The sequence below is a fragment of the Oncorhynchus nerka genome, linkage group LG12 (assembly GCF_034236695.1).
Source record: "Oncorhynchus nerka isolate Pitt River linkage group LG12, Oner_Uvic_2.0, whole genome shotgun sequence".
In the NCBI taxonomy this organism is placed as follows: Eukaryota; Metazoa; Chordata; class Actinopteri; order Salmoniformes; family Salmonidae; genus Oncorhynchus; species Oncorhynchus nerka.
In genome coordinates, this window is record NC_088407.1 from 19,234,686 (window position 1) to 19,259,609 (window position 24,924).

Sequence of the window (24,924 nt, forward strand, 5' to 3'; positions counted from 1 at the left end):
TCTGGGACTTTAAACAAGTATCCACTAACATACAAGGACTTTGATCAGTTCATGACACATTTTAAAATGCCTTTTATTATTGCAACAAAAGTTTTTACATTTTTACAGATTTTACCACATTGAGTGCAGTGAGTGAAAAACTTTTTTTAAAACACATAATTACAGTGAGTGAGTCAATTATTCTATATTGTCATACAGTACTAAAAACAACCAAGACTTTATATTTAAATAGATTAACACTGAGAGCACAAAACATTAACAACTGCTCTTTCCTGATCCCTTATTGATGTCACTTGTTAAATCCACTTCAGTCAGTGTAGATGAAGGGGAGGAGACAGGTTAAAGAAGGATTTTTAAGCCTTGAGACAATTGATTGTGTATGTGTGTTGTTCGAGGGTGAATGGGAAAGACAAAATATTTAAGTGCCTTTGAATGGGGAATGGTAGTAGGTGCCAAGTGCACCGGTTTGAGTCAAGAATTTGCAGCGCTGCTGCGTTTTTCATGCTCAACAGTTTCCCGTGTTTATCAAGAATGGTCCACCACCCAAAAGCCATCCAGTGGGAAGCATCTAGACACCGTGTAGAATGAAATGAGGCTGTTCCGACGGCAACATTAGGAAGGTGTTCTTAATATTTTGTACAGTCAGTGTATTTTGTACACTTTAAAACTAACATGTGTAAAAGCTACATTATAGGATTTACATTTTCAGCTTTAAATTAAGCATCTATAATAAGCTTTGAGTTCTAAACATCTTGTTTTTCAATGACTTTGTCATCTTCCATTATTTACACTAACAGTTCTTGGAGGTTGAGGGTTTGTCTCTTTGTACCACAGGTGAGATTTTGAGTTCCTCTTTACAATCAATCAAAGGACCAAAGAATGGATAGAGTTTCTTATTAAACTTGCCACAGAAGGAGTGTATGTGGCATTTCTTCTCCACGTTGAAAAATGTTATCTGTCCCCCTTCATAGTCCATGAAAACTCCCAGCTTCTCAGGTGTCAGTTCAATGGGAAGGAAAGTGGAAGACGGTTCAACTGTTTTCAGTCCTCCATCTTTGTAACATATGCTCCAGAAGCCAGTATCTGGATACATTTGGATGTTGTCTCTCTTCTCTGTGTCCTGAGCGATGCCAACACTCCACTGGCTCTTCTTCCCCAGGTCAACCTCCCAGTAATGTGTACCTTTGTCATATCCTTCCTTTCCCAAGACACATTGATTATATTTAAACTTGTTTTTAGTGCCTTTGCATTTTTCTTCTAAATTCTCAGTGGCCTCGTCTTTGTGTACTTCCTCAACCTTCAGAGTACCTTCGTTGTTTTGTCCTTTTTTCATCATCCTGTTAAATAATCCAGTTTTCTTGTCTGTCTTTTCCTGAAACATTTAACATACTATTTTCTGTAGGTTTTCCTCCAAAACGCTCTGTGTCTTCTTCTTTGTGTTCTTCTTCAAACTTCATACTGCCGCTTCCTTTGCATTTTTCTTTGAAATTCTCACAATCCTTTTTTTCTTTTAATTCTCCAAATTTGAGACATTTGTTATCATCAGATAAAGAGAGTTTGACATGTGCAGTGTCAGCGTCGAATGTCACATCCACTGAAAAAAACGTCAATGTAATTTTCGTTTCAATGTTAAAAAGAATTCTGATATTTTAACACAAGATATAAATCCAATAACATTAGCATATTACAACATGTTATGTTTGTCTTATAAATGAATTAGCATGACCATTGAAAAAACAATACAATTTAATTGAATTTATGGTAGGCAATGTGATCACGTTAATGTTAAAAAGATAAAATATCAAACATTGTTATTGAATTGAATCTTATTCGTGGTTGGAAATGTGATCACATGTTAAAAATGAAACATACAATGATATAGGCGTGTGTGTGTGTGTGTGTGTGTGTGTGTGTGTATTCTATTAGTACCAAACTTCATGACACATATGAATTATAAAAGTGTTCATAATTACCTGCATGATCAGCCATCAAGCTCCAAACTAAGAAGGGAAAACAAAAGGAATGAGAGTTATGAGAGTCATTTTGGAGACAATTTTATTGTAAATAAGAATAGAAAATGTTTCTAAACACTTAGTTTTGGTTGTGTTTCAGATCATTTTGTGCTCAATAGAAATGAATTGCAAACAATGTATTGTGTCATTTTAGAGTCACTTTTATAAGAATACAATTAGAAGTGTATAGAAGCACATTTTATTCTTATTTCTAATAAAAGTGACTCCAAAATGACACGATACATTATTTACCATTCATTTCTATTGGGCACAAAATAATCTAAAACACAACCAAAACGAATTGAAAATGTATCCAACAAGTTTGTAGATTCACAAGCTTGATGTACTCATTACGTTCTAGGAATATGGGACCAAATACTAAATATTCAACTACTTTATTCAGAAGAATCTTTATGGGTGTCAACAATAATTATCAAAAATGTTGACCTCTACATTTACATTTACATTTAAGTCATTTAGCAGACGCTCTTATCCAGAGCGACTAACAACCTTTTTGACAAAAAAAAAGGTAAATCTTTTGTTCAACAAAATCTATTTCTCTGAGATATTGTATCTGTATAAAATAATATAATTTCAGGTTTTTTTAAACATACAATATAGCTCAGTATCTGAATTATTTTTTGAATACAGTTATTATTGCTCATCTTTATCAAGGGTGTCAATAATTGCAGTCCCCTTTAAGAAGTAATCTTTTCTGCTTATACATTCTCATTTTGACACCAAACCCACCACTGGTGCACGTGGCCAAAGAGCTCTATTTTCATGTCATCCATAAAATGTAAAAACTGCAGTTTGCTAAACTACACTGGCATTTGGATTGGAACCAGTGCTTTGTTCAGATTGCATAAAAACAGAGCTATATGGCCACGCACACCTGTGGTGGGTTTGGTGACGAAATGAGAATACATGAGCAGAAAAGAACCCCATAACTACTATAAAATATGGTGGATCATTGATGTTATTGGGGTTATTTTGTTCCAATGGTCCTGGGGCCCTTGTTAAGGTGCAACGGCATCATGAGATTTATCAAGAATCAGGACATTTTAGCCAGAAACCTGGTTGCCTCTGCCAGAAGGCTGACACTCGGCCGCAAGTGGACCTTTCAGCAAGACAATGAACCCAAGCACACGACAATGTCAGTCTCCGGACTTGAAACACATTGAAAACCTATGGTTTGAATTGAAGAGGGAGGTCCAGATGAACGATATCAAATATCTGGAAGGTTTCTGTATGGAGATCCCTCCCAATGTGTTTTCCAACTCAAAAAAAACATTTTAGAAATAGGCTCAGTGTCATAATCTTTGCAAGGTTTAGGTATTGAAACATATTGAAAAAAGGAGTGTAAATAATTTTGACATCTACCTTTGAAAAAAAAGAGTAGTTCTTAAACAAAATCTCTTTCTCTGAGCAATTGTATTAGTATAAAATAATATAATTTCCAATTTATTTGAACATACAACATAGCTCAGTATTTGAATTATTTATTTTATCCAGTCATTGTTGCTCATCTTTATCAAGGGTGTCAATAATTCAGTACCACACTGTATATATGAAAAAGAAACTGCATGGATTATATGCTTAGATGACAAATCACTTGAAGTTTGTGCAGCATTAATGTGAAAGAAGTCGATAGTTACCAGAGTCTGGGATTGTTTCAGTAATTCCTGTGAAAATACAAAATCATGTTTCTGTATCAATTCACTTTTAATACTTGTGAAATAAATAGTGGTCCATCAACTGTAAAACACATAATACGTACCCATTAACTTATCCTTATAAGTGAGTTCCTCTGTCTTTTTGATGAGCTCTGTAATATGCAGTAGAGGAAAGTTGTTATTTTGGTTTGAATTAAAACAGTTTTAAATGATTCATTTTAAGGAAATGCTGTATATATTGAAGATAAATATTGCATACCTTGATCCATAGCTTTTAATTTTGTATTCATATCGTCTATTGTAAAAAATAAAAAATAAAAAATATTTGTAAATGAGTTCTATATACATTTACATATATTACTTGATATTTTAATTCCTTGTTGACAACCTAATCATACTCCAACCTAATCTTTGTCTTCTATAAGCCGTACCTTGAGTCTGAACTTTACACATTACTAACATGATGAACAAACATCCCCTAGACCACTTGTTAAAGGCATTGGTCTACAGCAGGGATGTGCAACTGTGATGAGGGTGGGGGCCACAAAGAAACAGAACTGATCATTTTGCCATCAGGTGGAGGCAAATGTTTGCAGTTTTCTATGATCAATAGGCCCCACGCCAATCAATAATTCAAATATGCTTACTACAAGTTTAGATAGCTGGTTACTAGACTAATTTACCAATAAATAATAAAATAGATGACATGTGATAATTGAGTGACTGCTGATGCACAACCAAGTTTATACATTTCACCTCCAGTATTTTATTATTCTATCTCTAAACAGTAAATTTAGATTTTTTTGGAGGTGGTCAAATTGGTCCAACACAAGGGGGGCTGCCAGTTGTCTATTCCTGGTCTACAGTATATTCCAGTCCCTAAACTCACCAGTCATCTGCAGTTTAGACTCCATCTTGGTTCCCTGGTACTGTGAAATCACCACACATGTGACCCCTCCAGTTGGTCCATCCCTATTCTCACGTGACTGGTTATAGAGTACAGGACGCCCCCCTCCTTCTGTTTGGGTCTCTATGTCTCTGCTGAGGTGATCTCCTTCCCACTGCTGTCTGTCCACAACATGTCAGGCTCTGGGTACCAGTTCTCTGAGCTACAGCTGAGCTGGATGAACACTCTGTGGTGCTTCCTCATGGAGATCCTGGGGACACTGCCCTGCTCTGTAAAGAAACAGGTGAAAGAATAGTTTTACCCTATTGTGAAATCTAAAATACTCTACATTCTGTTGATCTGCTTTGATGATTCTGCACTAGACAGGAATGGATTAAAATGATCCTCTTACTGAATGAGTTCTTATTTACGTACGTTTAACCTGTAGTACAACAGGCAGTTCCTGAATCCAGTCCATGTCGCTGGCTTGGCATTTGTAGATTCCCCTTTCAGAAGCCATGACATTATTCAGCAGCAGTGACATATTGCCTTTCTCCAACTCCTGAGTTAACACACTCACTCTACCCTCATAGCCTTTCCCCTCTGTTACCTTTCCACCCAAATACAGGTACAGGGGGCTAGCGAATTCTCCTTCCTTAAACCACCTGATATCCATGTTAACAGCACTGGTTTGAGGAGACAGGTGACAGGGAAGGATGACATCATGACCAGCAGAGGTAACTACAGGGTCAGGAGGGACAACAAGCTGCTTATCTGGAAGGAGAGACGAGAAAGTGTTGCAATATCAGTCTGAAGGACACAAACATAAGAGCGGCTCATATCGGGCAATAACTTATCAAGACATTTACACAAAGTTTACTTTTAACATAGGTGACTATCATACTGATGTATACAGCGTACTACTAATACCAAAGAAATAGACATCTATATTTTTTATCAATAGGCTAACTTATTAGTAAGAGCTACTGAATACAACATGATAATAACGTTCAAGAGCATCTTATTGGTGATGTATTTACATATAATAATAAATTGTTATTTAATAAGATGCAAAGTGAATTGTAGATCACTCTGCAATCGCCAACTGCAATGCAGTCAATCTCAAACAAAACCACTGACACATTTAAATGTGTTTATTATATTTAAGTTGTAGGTAAACGTTTACATGGATAAAACATTGTTTGTAATCTTAATTACCTGCAACAGATGAACAGGCATTAAAGAAGATGAGGAATGTTAACAAACAGACTTGCCGGATCAAAGGTCCCATGATGCACCTGACATGGAACATAAAACCAGGTCCTGTTAATCACATGGTTCATTAAGTCTACAAAAATATATATTAAGCTATTAAAAAGTCAAAATATACCAATGTTTTACTTGGTATCACAAAAAAAGCATTCTGTGGGGAGGATATTTCAAATGAATTGACATCCATGTTTGAAAACACAGAAATTAATATCAATGTGTTTTCTCACAAAAAAAGCAATGTATTCTGATGACATATAGGGAAGCTGAGGAAGAAGGAACAATGCCGAAGTCAAAGTCAGGACATTGGATTAATCACAATACTTGGGTGGAGGACTAAAATGAATCTGACAAGATCCAGGATGAATTACCTGCAGCGGCAGGTGTGGTGAAGAGGGCTGAGTTTGAGCCTCGTCCCAAAAATGATAAGGATGATTCTGACCCAGTTGGAGTGAGAAGTTTGGAGAGAGTGGATCCTAACCTGCTGGCAGTGTCAGGTTGGGTGGAGAAGAGGTTGGGGACTGCTCATTCGGTGAATGTAACTCGAAGTGGACTTGTGATGAATTTTAGATTTTTTTTGCGCTCCGGACCACACAACTAAATACAAGAATTCCGGAGCAGGGTGCCATTGAAAGGAGTGATAACTTGGTGGCATTAAGTGTTGAGGAGGAGCAACTGAAATTGACGATTCCTGGTGTATGTGACACCTGCGGTTTGGTACGACGCAGAACCAGTGGAGAGCGTGACGAAACAGAGAAGACTTTGTCTGTCCTGATGAGTTTGGATGCAGTCTTTACCCGACAAAGTTAAGTTAGGATGTCAAATCAAATCAAACTGTATTGGTCATATACACGTGTTTAGCAGATGTTATTGCGGGTGAAGCGAAAGGGAGGGCAGACGAGGGCCTTGTATGCATCCCAGAAGTTGGAGTTGCAGTGGTTGAGTGTTTTAGTAGCGCGAGTACTACAGTGAAAGTGTTGATAGAACTTGATAGCATTTTCCTCAAATGTGACTTGTTAAAATCCCCAGCTACAATAAATGTGGCCTCAGGATATATGGTTTCCAGTGTGCATAGAGTCCAGTGACGTTCTTTGAGGGCCGTCGTGGTATCGGCTAGAGGGGGAATATACACGGAGGTAGTGTGGTCGGCATTTGATTGTGAGGCATTCTAGGTTGGATGATCAAAAGGTCTTGAGTTCCTGTATGTTTTCACAGTCATACAGTAAGTAGTTATTCATGAAACATACACCACCGCCCTTCTTCTTCCCGGAGAGATGTTTATTCCTGTCTGTGCGATGAACTGAGAACCCAACAGTTCAATTGCCCTGGAGGGTACGAACAAAGGATCCGATTCAGGAACGTAATATTCCTGGTCGTAATGTTGGTAATGCTGGTGAGTTACCGCAACTCAGATATCCAAAAGTTATTCCTGGCTGTAAGTAATAACACAAACATTATCTGGCCTAATAATGTAAGAAATAACATAAAAAAATGAAATACTGCAAAGTTGCCTAGGGGCTAGAAGCATGGCTGCCCTCTCAATCAGCGCCATTTTACAATGTGTCAGTTATCCCGTGAGAGCTTTTGTCCCGAACCCATTACGTTATTGTAGATGTCAAGCTTATGGTCATGTTGCAGCGTTGTGTAGGAAGGAGATTCCAAGATGTGGAAAGTGTGCAGGTGGGCACTAATAAACAAAGGAATGTGTAGTTGTGTGTCTTAGCTTTGAGTGTGCCCACAGTGCTAGAAATCGGAGTTGGTCGGTGAGAGAAAGGCAGGTTGAGGTTGCCAGGGTCAGAGTAGTACAGAAGGCGTCATGTGCTGAGGCAGTGAAGGGAGTTGTACAGGAAGATGGGTACATGGCGAGGGATCCTGAGAGGCCAATAAAGAGTGAAATGAATAATATGTTTCAGTGAGGTGGGTTTCTTAGCGTTCATATCCATGGTTGTCTACTCTACTTTAGAAAATGGACCGCAACTCATAGAAAACAGAGGTTACGGTGGCAGCTGCAGAGATGTACTTGCGAGGTTTTTCTGCAGAAGAGTTGCAGTGGGGTGTTGAGTGGTAGTGTTCTGGTAGTTGGCCTGGTGTAGGATTAGATAGGGTGAAATATGGTGGTGGGTTTTTAAGGATTTTTTAATCAGTTGGCACGGTAGTTTTTCTTTTTCACATTTTATATCACAAAGTATAATGAATATATACCGTGCCTTTGAAAAGTATTCAGACCCCTTTGACATTTTCCACATTTAGTTAGGTTACAGCGTTCTTCTAAAATGTTTTACATTACTTATTTACTCAATCTACACACAATACCCATAATGACAAAGGAAAAACTGTTCTTTAGAATTTTTTGGAAATGTAAAAAAAATAATGGAAATATCACATTTACATAAGTATTCATACCCTTTACTCAGTACTTTGATGAAGCACCTTTGGCAGCAAATAAATCCTTGAGTCTTCTTGGGTATGACGCTACAAGTGTGGCACACATTTATTTGGGGAGTTTCTGTCAGGTTTGATTGGAAGCATTGCTACCTGTTGGAAGGTGAACCTTTGCACCAGTCTGAGGTCCTGAGCACTCTGGAGCAGATCTTCATCAAGGATTTCTCTGTACTTTGCCTGTTCATCTTTTCCCCGATCCTGACTAGTCTCCTAGTCCTTGCCACTGAAAAACATCCCCACAGCATGACGCTGCCATCACCATGCTTCACTGTAGGGATGGGTCCATGTTTCCTCCAGACGTGACGCTTGGCATTCAGGCCATATTGTCCCATCTTGGTTTCATCAGACCAGAGAACCTTGTTTCTCATGGTCTGTGAGTCTTTAGGCGCCTTTTGCTGAGGAGTGGCTTCCGTCTGGCCACTCTACCATAAAGGCCTGGTTGGTGGAGTGCTGCAGAGATGGTTGTCCTTCTGGAAGGTTCTCCCATCTCCACAGAAGAACTCTAGAGCTCTGTAAGAGGTTCTTGATCACCTCCCTGACCAAGGCCCTTCTCCATCGATGTTTCAGTTTGGCAGGGTGGCCAGCTCTAGGAAGAGTCTTAGTGGTTCCAAACTTCTTCCATTTAAGAATGATGGAGGCCACTGTGTTCTTGGGACATCATGGCATGGTTAATGCTCTGACATGCACTGTTAATTGTGGGACCTTATATAGACAGGTGTGTGTAACGCCCTGACCTGAGTATTCTTTGTTTTCTTTATATATTTTGGTTAGGTCAGGGTGTGACGAGGGTGGTATGTGTGTTTTTGTCTCATCTGGGGTTTTTGTACTGTCTAGGGGTTTTGTAGATGGGGTTGTTTCCATCTAGGTGTTTTTGTAGGTCTATGGTTGCCTAGATTGGTTCTCAATTAGAGGCAGGTGTTTATCGTTGTCTCTGATTGGGAACCATATTTAGGCAGCCATCTTCTTTGAGTATTCCGTTATGTTGCTAACCACGCTGCGCTTTGGTCTACTCCATACGACGATCGTGACAGTGTGGGCCTTTCCAAATCATGTCCAGTCAATTGAATTTACCACAGGTGGACTCCAATCAAGTTGTAAAAACATCTCAAGGGTGATCAATAGAAACAGGATGCACCTGACCTCAATTTCGAGTCTCCTAGCAAAGGGCATGAATACTTAAGTAAATAAGGTATTTCAGTTTTTTAAATGTCTAAAAACCTGTTTTCGTGTTGTCATTATTGGGTATTTGGTGTAGATTGACCTTTAATTTATTTAATCCATTTCAGTATAAGGTTTAAACGTAACAAAATGTGGAAAAAGTCAACAACAACTGTAACTGACAGTTAGACTTACAGGTTATGTCGTTTTCTTTTGTTTGAATTGTTTGTGTCCGCTGTGCGGGGGAAATGATAATACAAGCGGAACTACGTAGCTAATACTGTTGTAACGGGGATCCTTATTGTAGCAACACACTTTTGGAGGGAAGGCAATCCTGCGCTGCGTTAGCTAAGTTTTCATGTCATCGAGTGTAGTTCATAAAGGTTGAAGAGTGTATGTTAGGATGAAGTGTGAATTCATGCCAGGAATAATAAGTGTGAAGTTTGATTTCCTCCCTTCTGTAATAAGCAGCCAATGAGGTATTTGTTCCTTTATTCATGTGTTTAATCTGAACCCGTTATAACGCCGGTTAAACTGTTATGTATGTAAGCACTTCAGAATTATACCAAGCTAATAAGTCACTCGTAAGATAAGGTTGTAAGAGTGTGCTTAACTGTATTTTTCATTTACTTTATAGTTCTCACGGAAGGTGATAATTCTGACTAAAACTACAGAATAAAGCCGCCAGTTAAAATCAAGGAACGGTTGTGCTCGTGGTTACTGAAGGGAGCTACAACAACAAAAGTCAAGGGGTCTTGTAATGTAGACACAAGGAGTCAGAAAGTAGCTGCAGTGAGTTCACTAATAATGTACATCGAGCGCTACAAAGCAAGAGAAGCGTCTGACATAGAAACAAATACACTACTACCCGATGACTGATAACAAAAGAGTGCTTTATAATGGGTAAGTAATCAAGGGTGTGATGAAGTCCAGGTGTGAGTGATGATTAGACGCCGGTGTGCATACTGATGGTTGCCAGGTGTGTGTAAAGATGTGTTGGCAGGACCGGTGGTTAGTAGACCGGCAACGTTGTGCGCCTGAGAGGGGGAGCGGGAGTTGACGTGACATGTCTGAGTACTTTCTGAATGCACTGTATATCCATTATAGTCTAGCTGGTGGTGATAATGCAACATATATTGGATGCCAACCACCGTTAAACCTCACCAAAGAAGAAGAAGCAATGTAGTACAGACCAAAACAAGGATGTGGTGAATACAAAAATGGTTGAATGTATTAGAAGGTATAAAAATACCTTTTGAGCAGATGACAAGATTACCATCTCTAAATCTATTATTTCCATATCCACAATATTTTTGTATTTATTTTTGTTGCAGAATGCTGTATATGCATTGTTTAGCTGAGGTGGAATGTTTGTATCCTGTATATTTGACTGTGATATGTGGTTAAGATGATTGCTCTTACTGTAAGTCACTCTGGGCAAGAGCATCTGCTAAATGACTAAAATGTCAAATGTAAATGTTTTACATACAGTACAGATCTCATATTACTCTTTTGAATACTATTTATTTATGATGTCACAAATGTATAATTTGTACAGTTTATATAATATTTTTTGCTATTTGTTACATTTGACTTTGTATAACCTAGCAGTACTACTTTGTTCCCTGAGAGTGAGTAGGATATATAGCATTTTGTACCAATAAAATAAATGATTATTTGACTCTGGAATGTAACCCATCAAGTGATAGATTTTAAACAAATGTATGTCTGTCATTGAACAACCCCAGGGCATGACTAAATAGTGGAAAAACACCACACATCAATCTCTTTCAGAATTTCTTGAAACAATAAAAGTGAATTTACTAACATTTCTGAAAATGGACATATAGCGTTATGGAATGAAACTCATCATATGCGTTTATAAATGAATGGATAGAAATTGTTACCTGAACGCTGCCACAGCAAGTTTAAAATGGAGAGTCTGTTGAAGATCAGTCAAACTCTTTCCTTTTCTCCTAGAGCATTTTATTACAATGATTAATGTTTAACCATCAATGGACTTTGGATGTCCTTGAGCAATTAATGTGTCTGGAGCTTCCAACGTTGAGCTGAAATGGGGGATTCATAGAAAACAACAACAGGTTAAATCGAATCCAACAAAAGTATGAAATGGTTAGAAGAAACTAAGGTTCAAGCAGTCTGGTGGGTTTTAAAGTTAGAATACCTTTATTTACTATGCATAGACCATAATAAACACCAACTTGTATATTAAGTTCACTAAGTGAGGCAAGCAACAGAAAAATAAATAAAGTAGATCCTCTTGTTGCTATAGCAACCCTAGTTGAACACTTGACAACACCTAGTGATTTTATGCTCTTGGGGAGGTTAAAAGAGGCATAGTTCAGCCAAAATCAAAGTGGAAGTTGTATCTCTTTAGTGGAAGCTTGAAGGCATAATTTTTACTATAATAATGCACTTTTTCAGCATAACTTTTCAGTATCTCCGATTTTTTGTAATTAAATGATTTGTTAAATGTGAAGAGGGCCATTGTTAAACATTTAATTACAGTTGTGTGGCCAATCCTGTTTTAACGTGTACTCTGAACCTTTGAGCGTCAAAGTCCACAGTAGGTGTGGTTAAACACTACTCTCATTGTTATAAGAAGCTCTGGGGAGAAAATAACGTTTATTTCATATCTGAAACTCCGTTATAGCTCCGTACTCTTATCTGCATTCAGGTAAGAGATTCTAGTGAATTAATTCATTTATTAATTTGTAAAAATAAAATAAAAGACTGTTCCACCACTCGGATTTTCTTTAATTGAACAATTTGACAAAATATAAGTATTGAGTGACTGTGTTGTTTGTAGTGTTGTAATGTAGTTCTGTAATATTCTGTCACCTGTATCTAATAACTATTAAACCCCTCAAGCTCTGAGAACTGCTGACAGGTGAGAGGTAAGACCACAACCAAAATACTTTATAAAGGAATAGCAAATGTGTCTGAGTAGTATATTATCTATAGATGAACATGTACATTCTAAATTCTGCTAGCGTGAGGCAAACCAGGGATAAAGAAATACATAATAAAGTAGATACTCTTGTTGCTATAGCAACCTTAGTTCAACACAACGACACTTAGTGATTTTATGCTCTTGGGGAGGTTAAAAGAGGCATAGTTCAGCCATAATCAAAGTGGGAGTTGTACCTCTTTAATGGAAGCTTGAAGGAATCATTTTTGCTATAATAATGCACTTTTTCAGTACAATTTTCAATATCTCCAATTTGTATTTAATAAAATTATTTGTTAAACGTGAAGAGGGTCATTCGTTAAAAATATAATTACATTTGAATGGCCTGACCTGTTTTAACGTGTACTGCTGGAGAAACCTCTAGAGGGAGCCTCTGAACCTTCGAGCCTCAAAGTCTAATTCTGGTTAAACACTACTCTCATTGTTATAAGAAGCTCTGGAGAGAATATAACGTTTATTTCATATCTGAAACTCCGTTATAGCTCCGTGCTCTGTTATCTGCATTCAGGTAAGAGGTTCTAGTTAATTAATTCATTTCTAAAAGCGTGTCTTTATCTATTGCGAAATAATGTGATATGTAACTTATATTTAATAATGCTTTCAAATGTCTTGATGGTTTAATTGTATATTACTCTGGTTCATAGTGAACCACAAAAAGTGAGTGGTAGAGGGGGCTGAACTGGGGAGTTCTGAGATACCCGAACGCATGAGGGGAAAACAATACCTTTGTCATAAAGCATTTCATGCATATCATCGCATTTTCGTAGTGGAATTGAGCAGTAGGGTAGAGGCACTTACAGAAATTGAACAAATGGGGAACATTTTTTGTAGCCTACGGTCCGGGAAAATGTTGGCCTTTTAAAAATGCATATCATGCAATTCTATGTCAATTTACTTGACTGGAGACTTTGTCAGAATCATTTTTAATATCGCACAAATTATCAAAATGGCAGGCTGCTTTGACACTGACAATCTGAGATCAATAAAAGCGACCTTGTCTTGAATCCATCAATAGCCTACACCTAGGTTAAATAAAGGTTCAATGCAATTTAACCTACAGTAGTTGTAGGCTACAATATGAGGATATTATAGTCCTAAAAATGCTTTCCAGATTCACTGACTCACCCAATGATGCGCAGTTCACAAAAACGTATCTCCATCTCTCTTTCTTTTGTCAAATATATTTTTAAGTTGATCAAATATTTTGGTGGCCTACAGCATAGAGTCTTCTCTTTTCGTCAGGAGTCGTGGCTTTTCAAACTGTATTCTTTCAATTTTATATGAAATGTTTTGTCTGCGTGCTTTTTTTTCACTGACCGATTTGCCATGCGTTCCCGACTGTAGGCTATTCCTTATTATTGGGCTACAATCCAGAACTAGGCTAAATTAAACTATTTAACCTATGTGGCTAAATTCTAGGCCTTCTCTTTGTGTAGTGGGCTATTCTGAATGATTTCATTTATTTCTGAACAGCAGAGGTAATTATATAACTTTGGCAAATGTATTTCAATGTATCAGGTGTACTGCCAGGCTGTGGTACTGCAGTTCCCCCAGAAACCTTCGCGCAGCCATGATTCTATACGGAAATCAATTATAAAGTGCAATGCTGGAGAAATGAGAGTTGCAGGCTCATGTCTATCAGAGCAGAGACGGAGAGAGATCATAGAAAGTTAATCTCATTCTAGCAATGTGAGAGATACTGGCGCGCTTCTCACACAGCCACGCGTTGGTCTTAAACATATATGGTTACAATGCTGCGAAAACCATAAACCCGGAGCGGCCCAACCCAAATCAACTCATATGATATTAGGCCCGGTCTGAAAATCTACTTTTTCACATGACGTTATTTGTGGAGAAAGGAATATTAAAGAGGAGGCAACTCGAATGATCTTCGATAGCTTTTATTTATAAATGATTTGTCATGCCACGATAGGTACTGGATCCGGCCAATTATGTTCCAAACAAAACAGTCCAAAATGGAGAGGCGCCGGATCCTCTTCTGACAGGTTCCGGCTCAAATTAAGCATTGAAGTACTGGCACAAAAGTATATCTAAGTAAACTTGTTGACAAAGATTTTGTTGAAAGAGTATTTGTAAAATAAAGGAATGCTATCCATACTTATTATTTTACAACAATATTTTAATAATCTTGATGCAGGTCATGATTTTATGTCCCCAGGCAGGTGCATCATGGGACCTTTGATCCAGCATATCTGTTTGGTAACATTCCTTATCTTTTTTGCCTGTTCATCTGCTCCAGGTAATAAGCTAATAGTAAAGTATTAGGAAGGGCTATGAGGGCAGACTAAGTCATTCACCCTGGTACCACATTTCCAAATGTTGGTTGTCAGTCTCCATTTGAACCATAAAGCAACATCAAAAAACAACATGTCCATCACCACTTATTTTAATCAACACCTGAGAGATTGTTTATTTTCTAACAAAGAGGACACATATTTAAATGTTGAGTTCAAGACCTAATTCTGATTAACTATTGCAGTTGCAGATGGAACAGAGACTGAGAGGCAATCAACTTGCGAGTCAACCAGTACACTGTATGGTTTGAATTGCACTGTGTGGTTTGCTGGATGTGTTACATTTGGGATCATTATTATCCTGGGAGTGGTTTTCTTGGTATGGTATAAGTGCTGTGGAGGTAAAGCTTCATTCATTATACTTTATTACTTTTTAAAACAATAGATTTATCACTTAAATCAGGGAATCCCACCACATTACTTTTTAACATCATTTTCATTATCTTCAGCATGTTTAGACTATGAGGTTATAAAGTAGTGGAAATCCCCTTAAATTGAAACTGACAGCTTTTTCAACTCTTTTGCAGATATGAAACAAGCAGACAATCATAATATTAGGAAAAAATATCAAATTCCCAGTTTATCTTTAAAACATTACTTTAGAAAAGGATACACTTAAATGACATGTTTTGTCATTTCTAACAGATGCAAATAAAAATCTGCTGGGAAGATTTAATGTCATTGGAGGAGAGGGTGAGTGACCAATTTTGGATGTATGGCTAAAATGTTACGTTGCTTCTGTAGCCCTTTCCTGCAGTCAAATGACCAAATCGCTAATATTGGAATGCAAACCCAAAATTGAATACATTTAAGTTCTATATCTGCCATGGTACAGGTCTTCTTTTTTAAAAGCCCATAACCATGTATATGAGGTTTATAATTTTCATTCAAAGTAGATTTGTTTAAGACTACCAAGAAAGACTCTGCGTGACCCTGATATAGCCCAATGCAGTAAAAGGTTATAAATGCATTGTGGACTGCCCTTCAGTAATTTAGAATTGAGTATTCAACAAAAATGTGATGTGAGAAGATGTACTGTATATGTTTACCTTCAAATAAAAAATATGTTTTTTTTTGGTTTGGTTATACAGTACCAGTCAAAAGTTTGGACACATCAACTCATTTAAGGGTTTTTCTTTATGTTTACTATTTTCTACATTGTAGAATAATAGAGAAGAAATCAACACAATGAAATAACACATATGGAATCATGTAGTAACCAAGAAAGTGTTAAACAAATCAAAGTATATTTTATATTTGAGATTCTTCAAAGTAGCCACCCTTTGCCTTGATGACAGCTTTCCACACTCTTGGCATTCTCTCATCCGGGTTCATGAGGTAGTCACCTGGAATGCATTTCAATCAACAGGTGTGCCTTGTTAAAAGTTAATTTGTAGAATTTTTGTTCTTCTTATTGCATTTGAGCCAATCAGTTGAGTTGTGAAAGGTAGGAGTGGTATACAGAAGATAGCCCTATTTGGTCAAAGATCAAGTCCATATTATGGCAAGAACAGCTCAAATAAGCAAAGACAAATGACAGTCCATCATTACTTTAAGACATGAAGGTCAGTCAATCCAGTTGCAAAAACCATCAGGCGCTAAGATAAAATTGCCTATCATGAGGACTGCCACGGGAAAGGAAGACACAGAGTTACCTCTGCTGCAGAGGATAACTCAGTTAACTACAACTGCCATGCAGCCCAAATAAATGCCTCACAGAGTTCAACTAACAGACACATCAAAACATCAACTGTTCAGAGGAGACTGTGTGAATCAGGCCTTCGTGGTCGATTTGCTGCAAAGAAATCACTATTAAAGGACACCAATAAGAATAAGAGACTTGCTTGGGCCAAGAAATACGAGCAATGGACATAGATTTTTGGTTCCAACTGGCATGTCTTTCTTTGTGAGATGCAGAGTAGGTGAATGGATGATCTCCGCATGTGTGGTTCCCACCGTGAAGCATTGAGGAGGAGGTGTGATGGTGTGGGGGTGCTTTGCTGGTGACACTGTCAGTGATTCATTTAGAATTCAAGGTACACTTAACCAGCATGGCTACCACAGCATTCTGCAGCGATTCGCCATCCCATCTGTTTTACACTTTCTGGGACTATCATTTGTTTTTCAACAGGACAATGACCCAAAACACACCTCCAGGCTGTGTAAGGACTATTTGACCAAGGGGAGTGATGGAGTTACCTGGCCTCCACAATCACCTGACCTCAATCGATTGAGATGGATAGGGATGAGTTGGACCGCAGAGTGAAGAAAAAGTAGCCAACAAGTGCTCAGAATATGTAGGAACTCCTTCAAGACTGGTGAAAAAGAATTCCATGTGAAGCTGGTTGAGAGAATGCAAAAGTGTGCAAAGCTGTCCTCAAGGCAAAGGGTGGCTACTTTGAAGAATCTCAAATATACAATATCTTTTGACTTGTTTAATACTTTTTTGGTTACTACATGATTCCATATGTGTTGTTTCATAGTTTAGATGTCTTCACTATTATTCTACAATGTAGAAAATAGTACAAATATAGAAAAACCCTTGAATGAGTAGGTGTGTTCAAACTTTTGACTGGTACGCTATATTTTCAGTTGGTCACATGGATATACTGCCATTACAGACACAAATATCTCTCCCCATCCCAAGATGCCTAAGGCAGTTTCAATGAAAGATGAGGCTGAATGAAGGTTACTTAACCATGCTGGTATCAATAGGAAATAATCATTTTGTCACAGGACACTTCAATTAAGACCATCTTGAATAAGCAACAGTCAACCAGAAATGAATCTGTTTCAAGTACAGTTTACAAAATAAATAACAGTACTAGAATAAGAGTGAATTGTGAGATGTATTACTTTTCTAATGTATTTTTATTATAATCTAATTGTATTGTATTTTTTCCAGATACAAATACGAATTTGGACCTCCCACATAATGGTAATGTACTAATCAGTATTAACCATCGTATTTACGATACATACATTAACTTAACCCAATGAGTCCCACCATATCACTGACACATTTTGGACTTCTAACCCCTTTCAAACTCCTTGATTGTTTCTTCCACATCCGTAAATACCAACCATTAGTCTGTGTGATTAACGGGGGCTGAGCTAGAGCCGTGTTGATGAGACAAGGGCAGGTCCCGAAGGGGCCCGGGGCCAGGGTTGAAAATCGGAGAATCTCACAAACATGCACATGTAACATGTTTTGCTCTATGACCTCACAAGCTACACAAGAGTTGTTAGAAGGTAAAGGGTTGTTCTACAGTGAACATCATAGGAAATCCCAGGACATAGTGTCTATAACACTGTAATAAGCTCCCATAGTTTCTGTCACAAACTTCAAACTCTACACAGTTGTCACTGACTAGTTGGATATCCATTTCCTTGTGAGCAAACCATTTCTGTACATACAGCATTCATATACATTTATTTGATCAGGTTGTTGTTTTGGCTGACCTTTTTTTATTATTGACATTTGTCAATACAACTCATGAGTGCAACTGTCAACTTGTTTTGTGTTCTATTTGTAGCCCTGGTTGTCATGAAAAGGAAATGGTGAAACACTTAATCGTGAGACTAAATATAAGTGTTGGACATTAATATAAATGAAAGTGAGATAAAGGAAATGTATAATTTTTGCTGCGGCCTTGGGACTGATAGGGTTAACAAATCACAGTACTATAATAAGACTGAAACATGTTAAACCTGTCTGTTTCCTTTTCTTTTCTAGAGCCGCGCTCACATGAAGGTACTCCGCTTTAATCATATTCTTTCTATGTCTAAATATTCAACCCTGCTGTGAAAAAGTATTTCCCCTGTTCAGATTTTCTCTATTTTTGCAAATTATTTACTCTGAATTTTATCAGATCTTCAACCAAAATGATGTTGTGCACAATATAAATGAATGGTCAATTATGTATTTTGTAATTTTGGAGTCACTTTTATTACAAATAACAATCAAATATGAATTGAAACATATCTACATGAATGTGGATGCTACCATGATTAAAGGAAAATCCTGAATGAATCGTGAATAATGTTGAGTGAGAAAGTTACAGAGGGTCAAAGATCACACCTCCAAGACATGCTAACCTCCCCTGTTATTGGTAATGATGAGAGGTTAGCATAAGGAAATAGATTTTAAGCTGCCATGCCCTTATTAGTCCCATGTTGAGACAGCTTCCTAGCAATCTGTATCTCATCTAACTTGCTCTTTAAGAGTGAACGTTTTAAGAGTGCAGTTTTTATTTTTTATTTCAAAGCATCACTGTATGTCTGGTGAATGTGATTATTTCATGAAAATAACTGTGTATGTATATATATATAACATTTATTTCCCTGACACTCGTTTTACCAATGAAATGATCAGTTCTGATGATGATACAAATGTAAATATATTCAATTTGTAAGTCGCTCTGGATAAGAGCGTCTGCTAAATGACTTAAATGTAAATGTAAATGTACATACACAGCTTCGATTGGTGGATTGGATCGTCTAGACTCAGAGCCTACCTTGCTAGCCCCTTCAAAGCAGAAGGATACATTATGCAAATATAAGATGATAATAAGAATCAGATCAGATTGTGATGTCATGCTGTGAGACAAAAACTCAATTCTACCCGAACAGGCTGAAACTCCAGGCTCTTACACTAAAAGGGCATCATAATTTTCACAATTTCAGAGTGTTATTTTGACTTCATATAGCGGAAATATCATGAACAAAACAGGAAATCAACTTTTTGACTGCACTGCCCTGTCACGTTCTGACCTTTATTTCCTTTGTTTTGTCTTTATTTAGTATCGTCAGGGCGTGAGTTGGGGTGGGCAGTCTGTTTGTGTTTCTATGTTTTTCTATTTCTGTGTTTGGCCTGATATGGTTCTCAATCAGAGGCAGCTGTTTATCATTGTCGTTTATTGTTTTTGTATTTCATAGTGTTCAGTGCTTTTGTTATTAAAATCGCCATGAACACTTACCACGCCGCATCTTGGTCCGATCCTTACTCCTCTTCAGACGAAGAGGAGGAAATCTGCCGTTACATGCCCCTTTAATGTATGTTTGAATAAGAAAACACTGGATTAAGGCCTACTATATGGCTAGTTAGACATACTCAGGGCCTTATTAGCTACGTATATACACACTTATGAACCACAAATCAGTGGCTAGCTAATATGTGTACCTTAAATCTTACCAACTATGACGTAATTGGTTGACTCTTTTTTTGTTGTTATTATCAGTGGATGTTATTCTAGATGGAAAAACAGCTCACTCTCAGCTGAAGATATCACACAATGGGAAAGTTGTGGAGTGGGTGAAGCAGAAACAAGAACCACAGACAGAGATTAACAAGAATGACATTGACAAGCATTTTGATGTGGCCCCATATGTGTTGGGCAGTATGGGCCGTGCTATGAGGGCCTACTGGGAGGTGTGTGTCAAGGCGAAAAAGGACTGGGTACTTGGTGTTACCAAGGTAACAGCTAACAGGAAAGGACAGTTGGTTCTCAACCCAGCCAATGGCTTCTGGGTAATCGGGATCTCCGATGGCAAAGACTTTACAGCATTCATAGATGATGATGATGATGATGATGATGTCCATAAAGAAATAATTCTACACCGAGTGGGTATCTATGTGGATTATCAGGAAAGGAAGGTTACTTTCTACAATGCAGAAGACAGCTCACTCATCTATTCATTCACCAAAGGACCAAGTTATCAGGATGATGTCCGCCCACTTTTCTCACCCTGGAACAATGATGCAGATCCAATCAGAATATTGTCCATTGAAAGTAAAAAATCTAAATAATCTAAAGCATAAATTATCATCTCTACATCAATCAATAGGCTACTTTATTGTGATGGAATGCTAAACACGAGTGGTCTTAACTACACTAATGATAGTCAATCACTAATGATTGTCACTACAGAAATATTTACACATTTGCTTGCAAATGTTTAAATTGTATGAAACATTTAGTTTATTATGGAAATGTGTTGCTTTCTCACATTGACTTTCTATTCTTTGTCTATGATTTGAATAATAATAGACAGCTATTTCAGTTGTTTTTCTCAAACCACAAGGATATTATAAGATAAATAATAAATAATGCATAGGTGATGTTATGCCTCCCTTCATACACATATACTGTAAAATGTATTGATTTGTGAAAAATGTAATATTGCTTTTAAGACTTGGATGTGTATCAGTTTATGACTTGTGATCATGAGGATCAATCAGTTTATGCCAGCTCTTACAGAACAATGTATAGATTGGGTAGGTTTGTAATCAGCCATTGGTAAGCACACTCTGCATCAGAGGCCTTTACAATGTCAAGACTGCTATTCTGGGACCTCATTAATAAAATGTTTGCACGCACAGATTTGATTGTAAATTGTGCATATATAAAAATCTACAAGAACAATGGTATTTATAAATCATTGAACCTGACATGCAAATATGGAATTTACATAAATTCTGCCTGACATTTTTTGATTAATAATCGGAAAAACTTTTTGCGACTAAAACAACTTTATTTATGGGTAGACATTATTATAAGGACATTTGTCTCATATTTAAAATAATAATAATTAAATGCTCTTACAGAGACATGTAAAAATTAATAATATTTTGCAAATGAGGCCTCTGGGCCATTAAACAGATATCCACTAACATACAAGTACTTTGATCAGTTCATGACACATTTTAAAATGCCTTTTATTATTGTAACAAAAAACGTTACACTTTTACATATTTTGCTGCATTGAGTATAGTGAGTGAAAGATTTTTTTAACACATAATTACAGTGAGTGAGTCAATTATTCTATATTTTCATACAGTACTAAAAACAACTAAGACTTTATATTTAAATAGATTAACACTGAGAGCACAAAACATTAAGAATGTCTCTCCTTAACAGGGGAAAGATATGACCCCTTATTGATGTCACTTGTTAAATCCACTTCAGTCAGTGAAGATGAAGGGGAGGAGACAGGTTAAAGAAGCCTTGAGACAATTGGTTGTGTATGTGCGATTGAATGGGGAATGGTAGCAGGTTCCAAGTGCAACGGTTTGTGTCAAGAATTGCAGCGCTGCTGCGTTTTTCATGCTCAACAGTTTCCCTTTGTATCAATTATGGTCCACCACCCAAAAGACATCCAGACAACTTGACACAACTGTGGGAAGCCTGTAGACATGAAATGAGGCCGTTCTGAGGGCAAAATTCTGAAGGTGTTCTTAATATTTTGTACACTCAGTGTATATTCTACACTATAAAAATAACATGTGTAAAAGCTACAATTTAGGATTTACATTTTCAGCTTTAAATTAATCGTCTATAATAAGCTTTGGGTTCTACCTTTTTTTTCAATGACTTTGTCGTCTTCCATTATTTACACTAACAGTTCTCGGAGGTTGAAATCAGTGCGTCCTTGCTGGGATGACAAAATCAGTCTACTACCAGAGAATATCAACACCAAACACATTGGTTCACCGTTCCACGGGAGAGGACAGTACACAGCATACCATAATGTTCTGAATAATGGCCAAGTCTACCTCGCTCCCTATTCCACTGAACCGCTTAGGCGTAACAAACACAAGTCCAACATTTATCGGAAACTGTTAAACTACCTGTTCACTACCCTCCTGCTCTCCGGGATGTGCAACTCAATCCTGGGCCTAACATCACCGAGCCAGCGATACTCACCGGAGTGGAAAGCAGTGGATGGCCTCGTCCACTGGTCGTCGCCGCTGTGGAGGTGGGTGAGTGCTATGGTCCTATGGTTTCTCTCGACTCACCCGGCTCCAGGATAGATTTTGACTCTTCAAACATACCCAAGTCGCTGTATGGGATCCCTGACTCTGTTTCTGGTACGCAAGCTGTTTTAATTAGTTCCCCTCATCCAGTGCAGGCGGGAGGGAGTGTTAATTGTGCTACCGAACTGCCCCTAATCAAAACTAAACAAAACGGCCTAAACCCAGCCGTCAGAAAACACAGACAATGTAACTTTTTTCAATGTGTCAATCACTCTCGAGTCATCTGGGACCCACGAGCTAAGCCCAAGGGACTACTAGGGGGGCACTTGAACATTTGTAGTGTCATTTGAAAAAACAAAATAATTAGCATTTCGGCGTTACACAAACCGCACAATAAAATAGAAAACAGTCATTACCTTTCACCATCTTCTTTGTTGGCACTCCTAGATGTCCCATAAACACTATTGGGTCTTTATTTCGATTAAATCGGGCCATATAAAGCCAAGATATCGTTATATGTAGACTGTGTGATAAACGAAAAAAACAGCGATTTCACAACGTAACGTCATTTTTTTTAATTCGAAAAGTAGACGATAAACTTTCACAAAACACTTCGAAATACGTTTGTAATGCTACTTTAGGTATTAGTAAACGTTAATAAGCGATAAAAATCATCCGTAGGCGATGTAAATATCATTAGCTGTCGTCTTGGAAAAAATTTCAGGAGAGAGCTCTTCCGGAATGATCTGGGCGGAGATCGGAGGTAAGCGGTGCCCCTGTTTCGGTTCAACCAAGAATCAAAGATGATTCAATTCACAAGACTCTAGACAACATGGGGATGCTGTGGGAGTTGAATGCTCGGTCTTATCTAATTCGGCTCACTGTTAACAATTGCTGGAAGTGGCGCAAGGATATTTATTTCCATTTTCTGTGATCAGGTTTTCCTGCGCTTTCCGATGTAACGCACGTTATGTAATAGCCACAGTCGTGATTTAACCAGTTTTAAAAACGTCCGAGGGTTTCCTATCCACACATTCTAACCATATGAACGTACTATATTCCTGGCATGAGTAGCAGGGCGCTGAAATGTTGCGCGATTTTTAACAAAATGTTCAAAAAAGTAGAGGGTCGACTGAAGAGGTTAATACCTTTGAATACACCGCTAGTTAAAGGGCCAACCAGGGTGACTTGTTGCTCTAAAACACAGATTGATTTGGTGTTCAGTAATAAACCAGAGAGAGTGACTAAATCATTCAATATGGTTACTGGGCTATCTGATCATAATCTGACACTTATAGCCAGAAAGCTGTGTAAGTGCAGGTTTAACCTCTCTACTGTTAGAAAGTCGGATCAACTAAGAATACCTAAGAGTGAATTAAACTATTTTGAAAACGCAATTAAGGGAATTAACTGGAATGATCTCTTGTCCTATACAGACGTGGAAGCTGATAGTCAGGTTTTTCTATCCACAATCCAGACTACAGTAAATGGTTTCCTAAAGAAAATCAAATCCAAACCTGGCCAAAAGAGCACTCTTCCTTGGAGAAATCTGGAAATTGATGAAAGAATGAGATTGTGCTCTAAAAATAGCCCTAAGATCCAAATTAGAGCATGACAGACATAGGTTTACCATGTTGAGAAATAAGGTGATGAAGGAAATCAGACAGGCCAAGGCAAACTTTTTTATGAACATAATTGTTGAAGCAAAGGGAAATTCTAAATTGATCTGAGAGAATCTAAAAAAGTTAACTGGGAAAGACCATAGTAACACTGCAAAAAGACTAGAAATCATGGTGAATAACAATCTAACACAGGATGCAGTCGAAATAGCAATAGCCTTCAATCCCTACTTTTTTCACTCTGTCAAGGTACTGACACAGAACCCCTCCACTGGTTTCTTGGGCTCAGTGCTAGTAAATGACACTCAATCTGTCTTCATCATAAGGGAGGTTTCTGAGTCAAAGGTGAACAAGATGATTAGCTCACTAAAGAACTCTAAAGCCAAAGATGTGTTTGGGCTGGACTCTACTTAGCGTCCCCTGAGACGTCTGCGTCCCACCCAGCCATCTGGAAATGCAAATGCGCTACGCCAAATGCTAATAGCACTCGTTAAAACTCAAACGTTCATTAAAATACACATGCAGGGTACTGAATTAAAGCTACACTCGTGAATCTAGCCAACAAGTCAGATTTTTAAAATGCTTTTCGGCAAAAGCATGAGAAGCTATTATCTGATAGCATGCAACACCCCGAAATACCTGAAGGGGACCTAAACAAAATAATTAGCGTAGCCGGCGCTACACAAAACACAGAAATAAAATATAAAACATTCATTACCTTTGACGAGCTTCTTTGTTGGCACTCCTATATGTCCCATAAACATCACTATTGGGTCTTTTTTTCGATTAAATCGGCCAT

General features: G+C 37.8%; 1 protein-coding gene and 1 pseudogene across 1 annotated transcript; one reads left to right on the forward strand and one right to left on the reverse strand.

The window, feature by feature from the left end:
* Positions 1-55: 55 nt before the first annotated feature.
* Positions 56-11,438, reverse strand: LOC115137911 (butyrophilin subfamily 1 member A1-like; annotated as a pseudogene).
* LOC115139046 (probable E3 ubiquitin-protein ligase TRIML1) lies at positions 10,343-21,133 on the forward strand. Its single transcript, XM_065024983.1, has 8 exons — positions 10,343-10,346; positions 12,343-12,361; positions 14,615-14,655; positions 14,936-15,091; positions 15,396-15,443; positions 17,656-17,688; positions 18,487-18,504; positions 19,991-21,133. The coding sequence occupies exons 1-8, from the start codon at positions 10,343-10,345 to the stop codon at positions 20,557-20,559; spliced, it is 888 nt and encodes a 295-aa protein (XP_064881055.1). The 3' UTR covers positions 20,560-21,133.
* Positions 21,134-24,924: the final 3,791 nt, after the last annotated feature.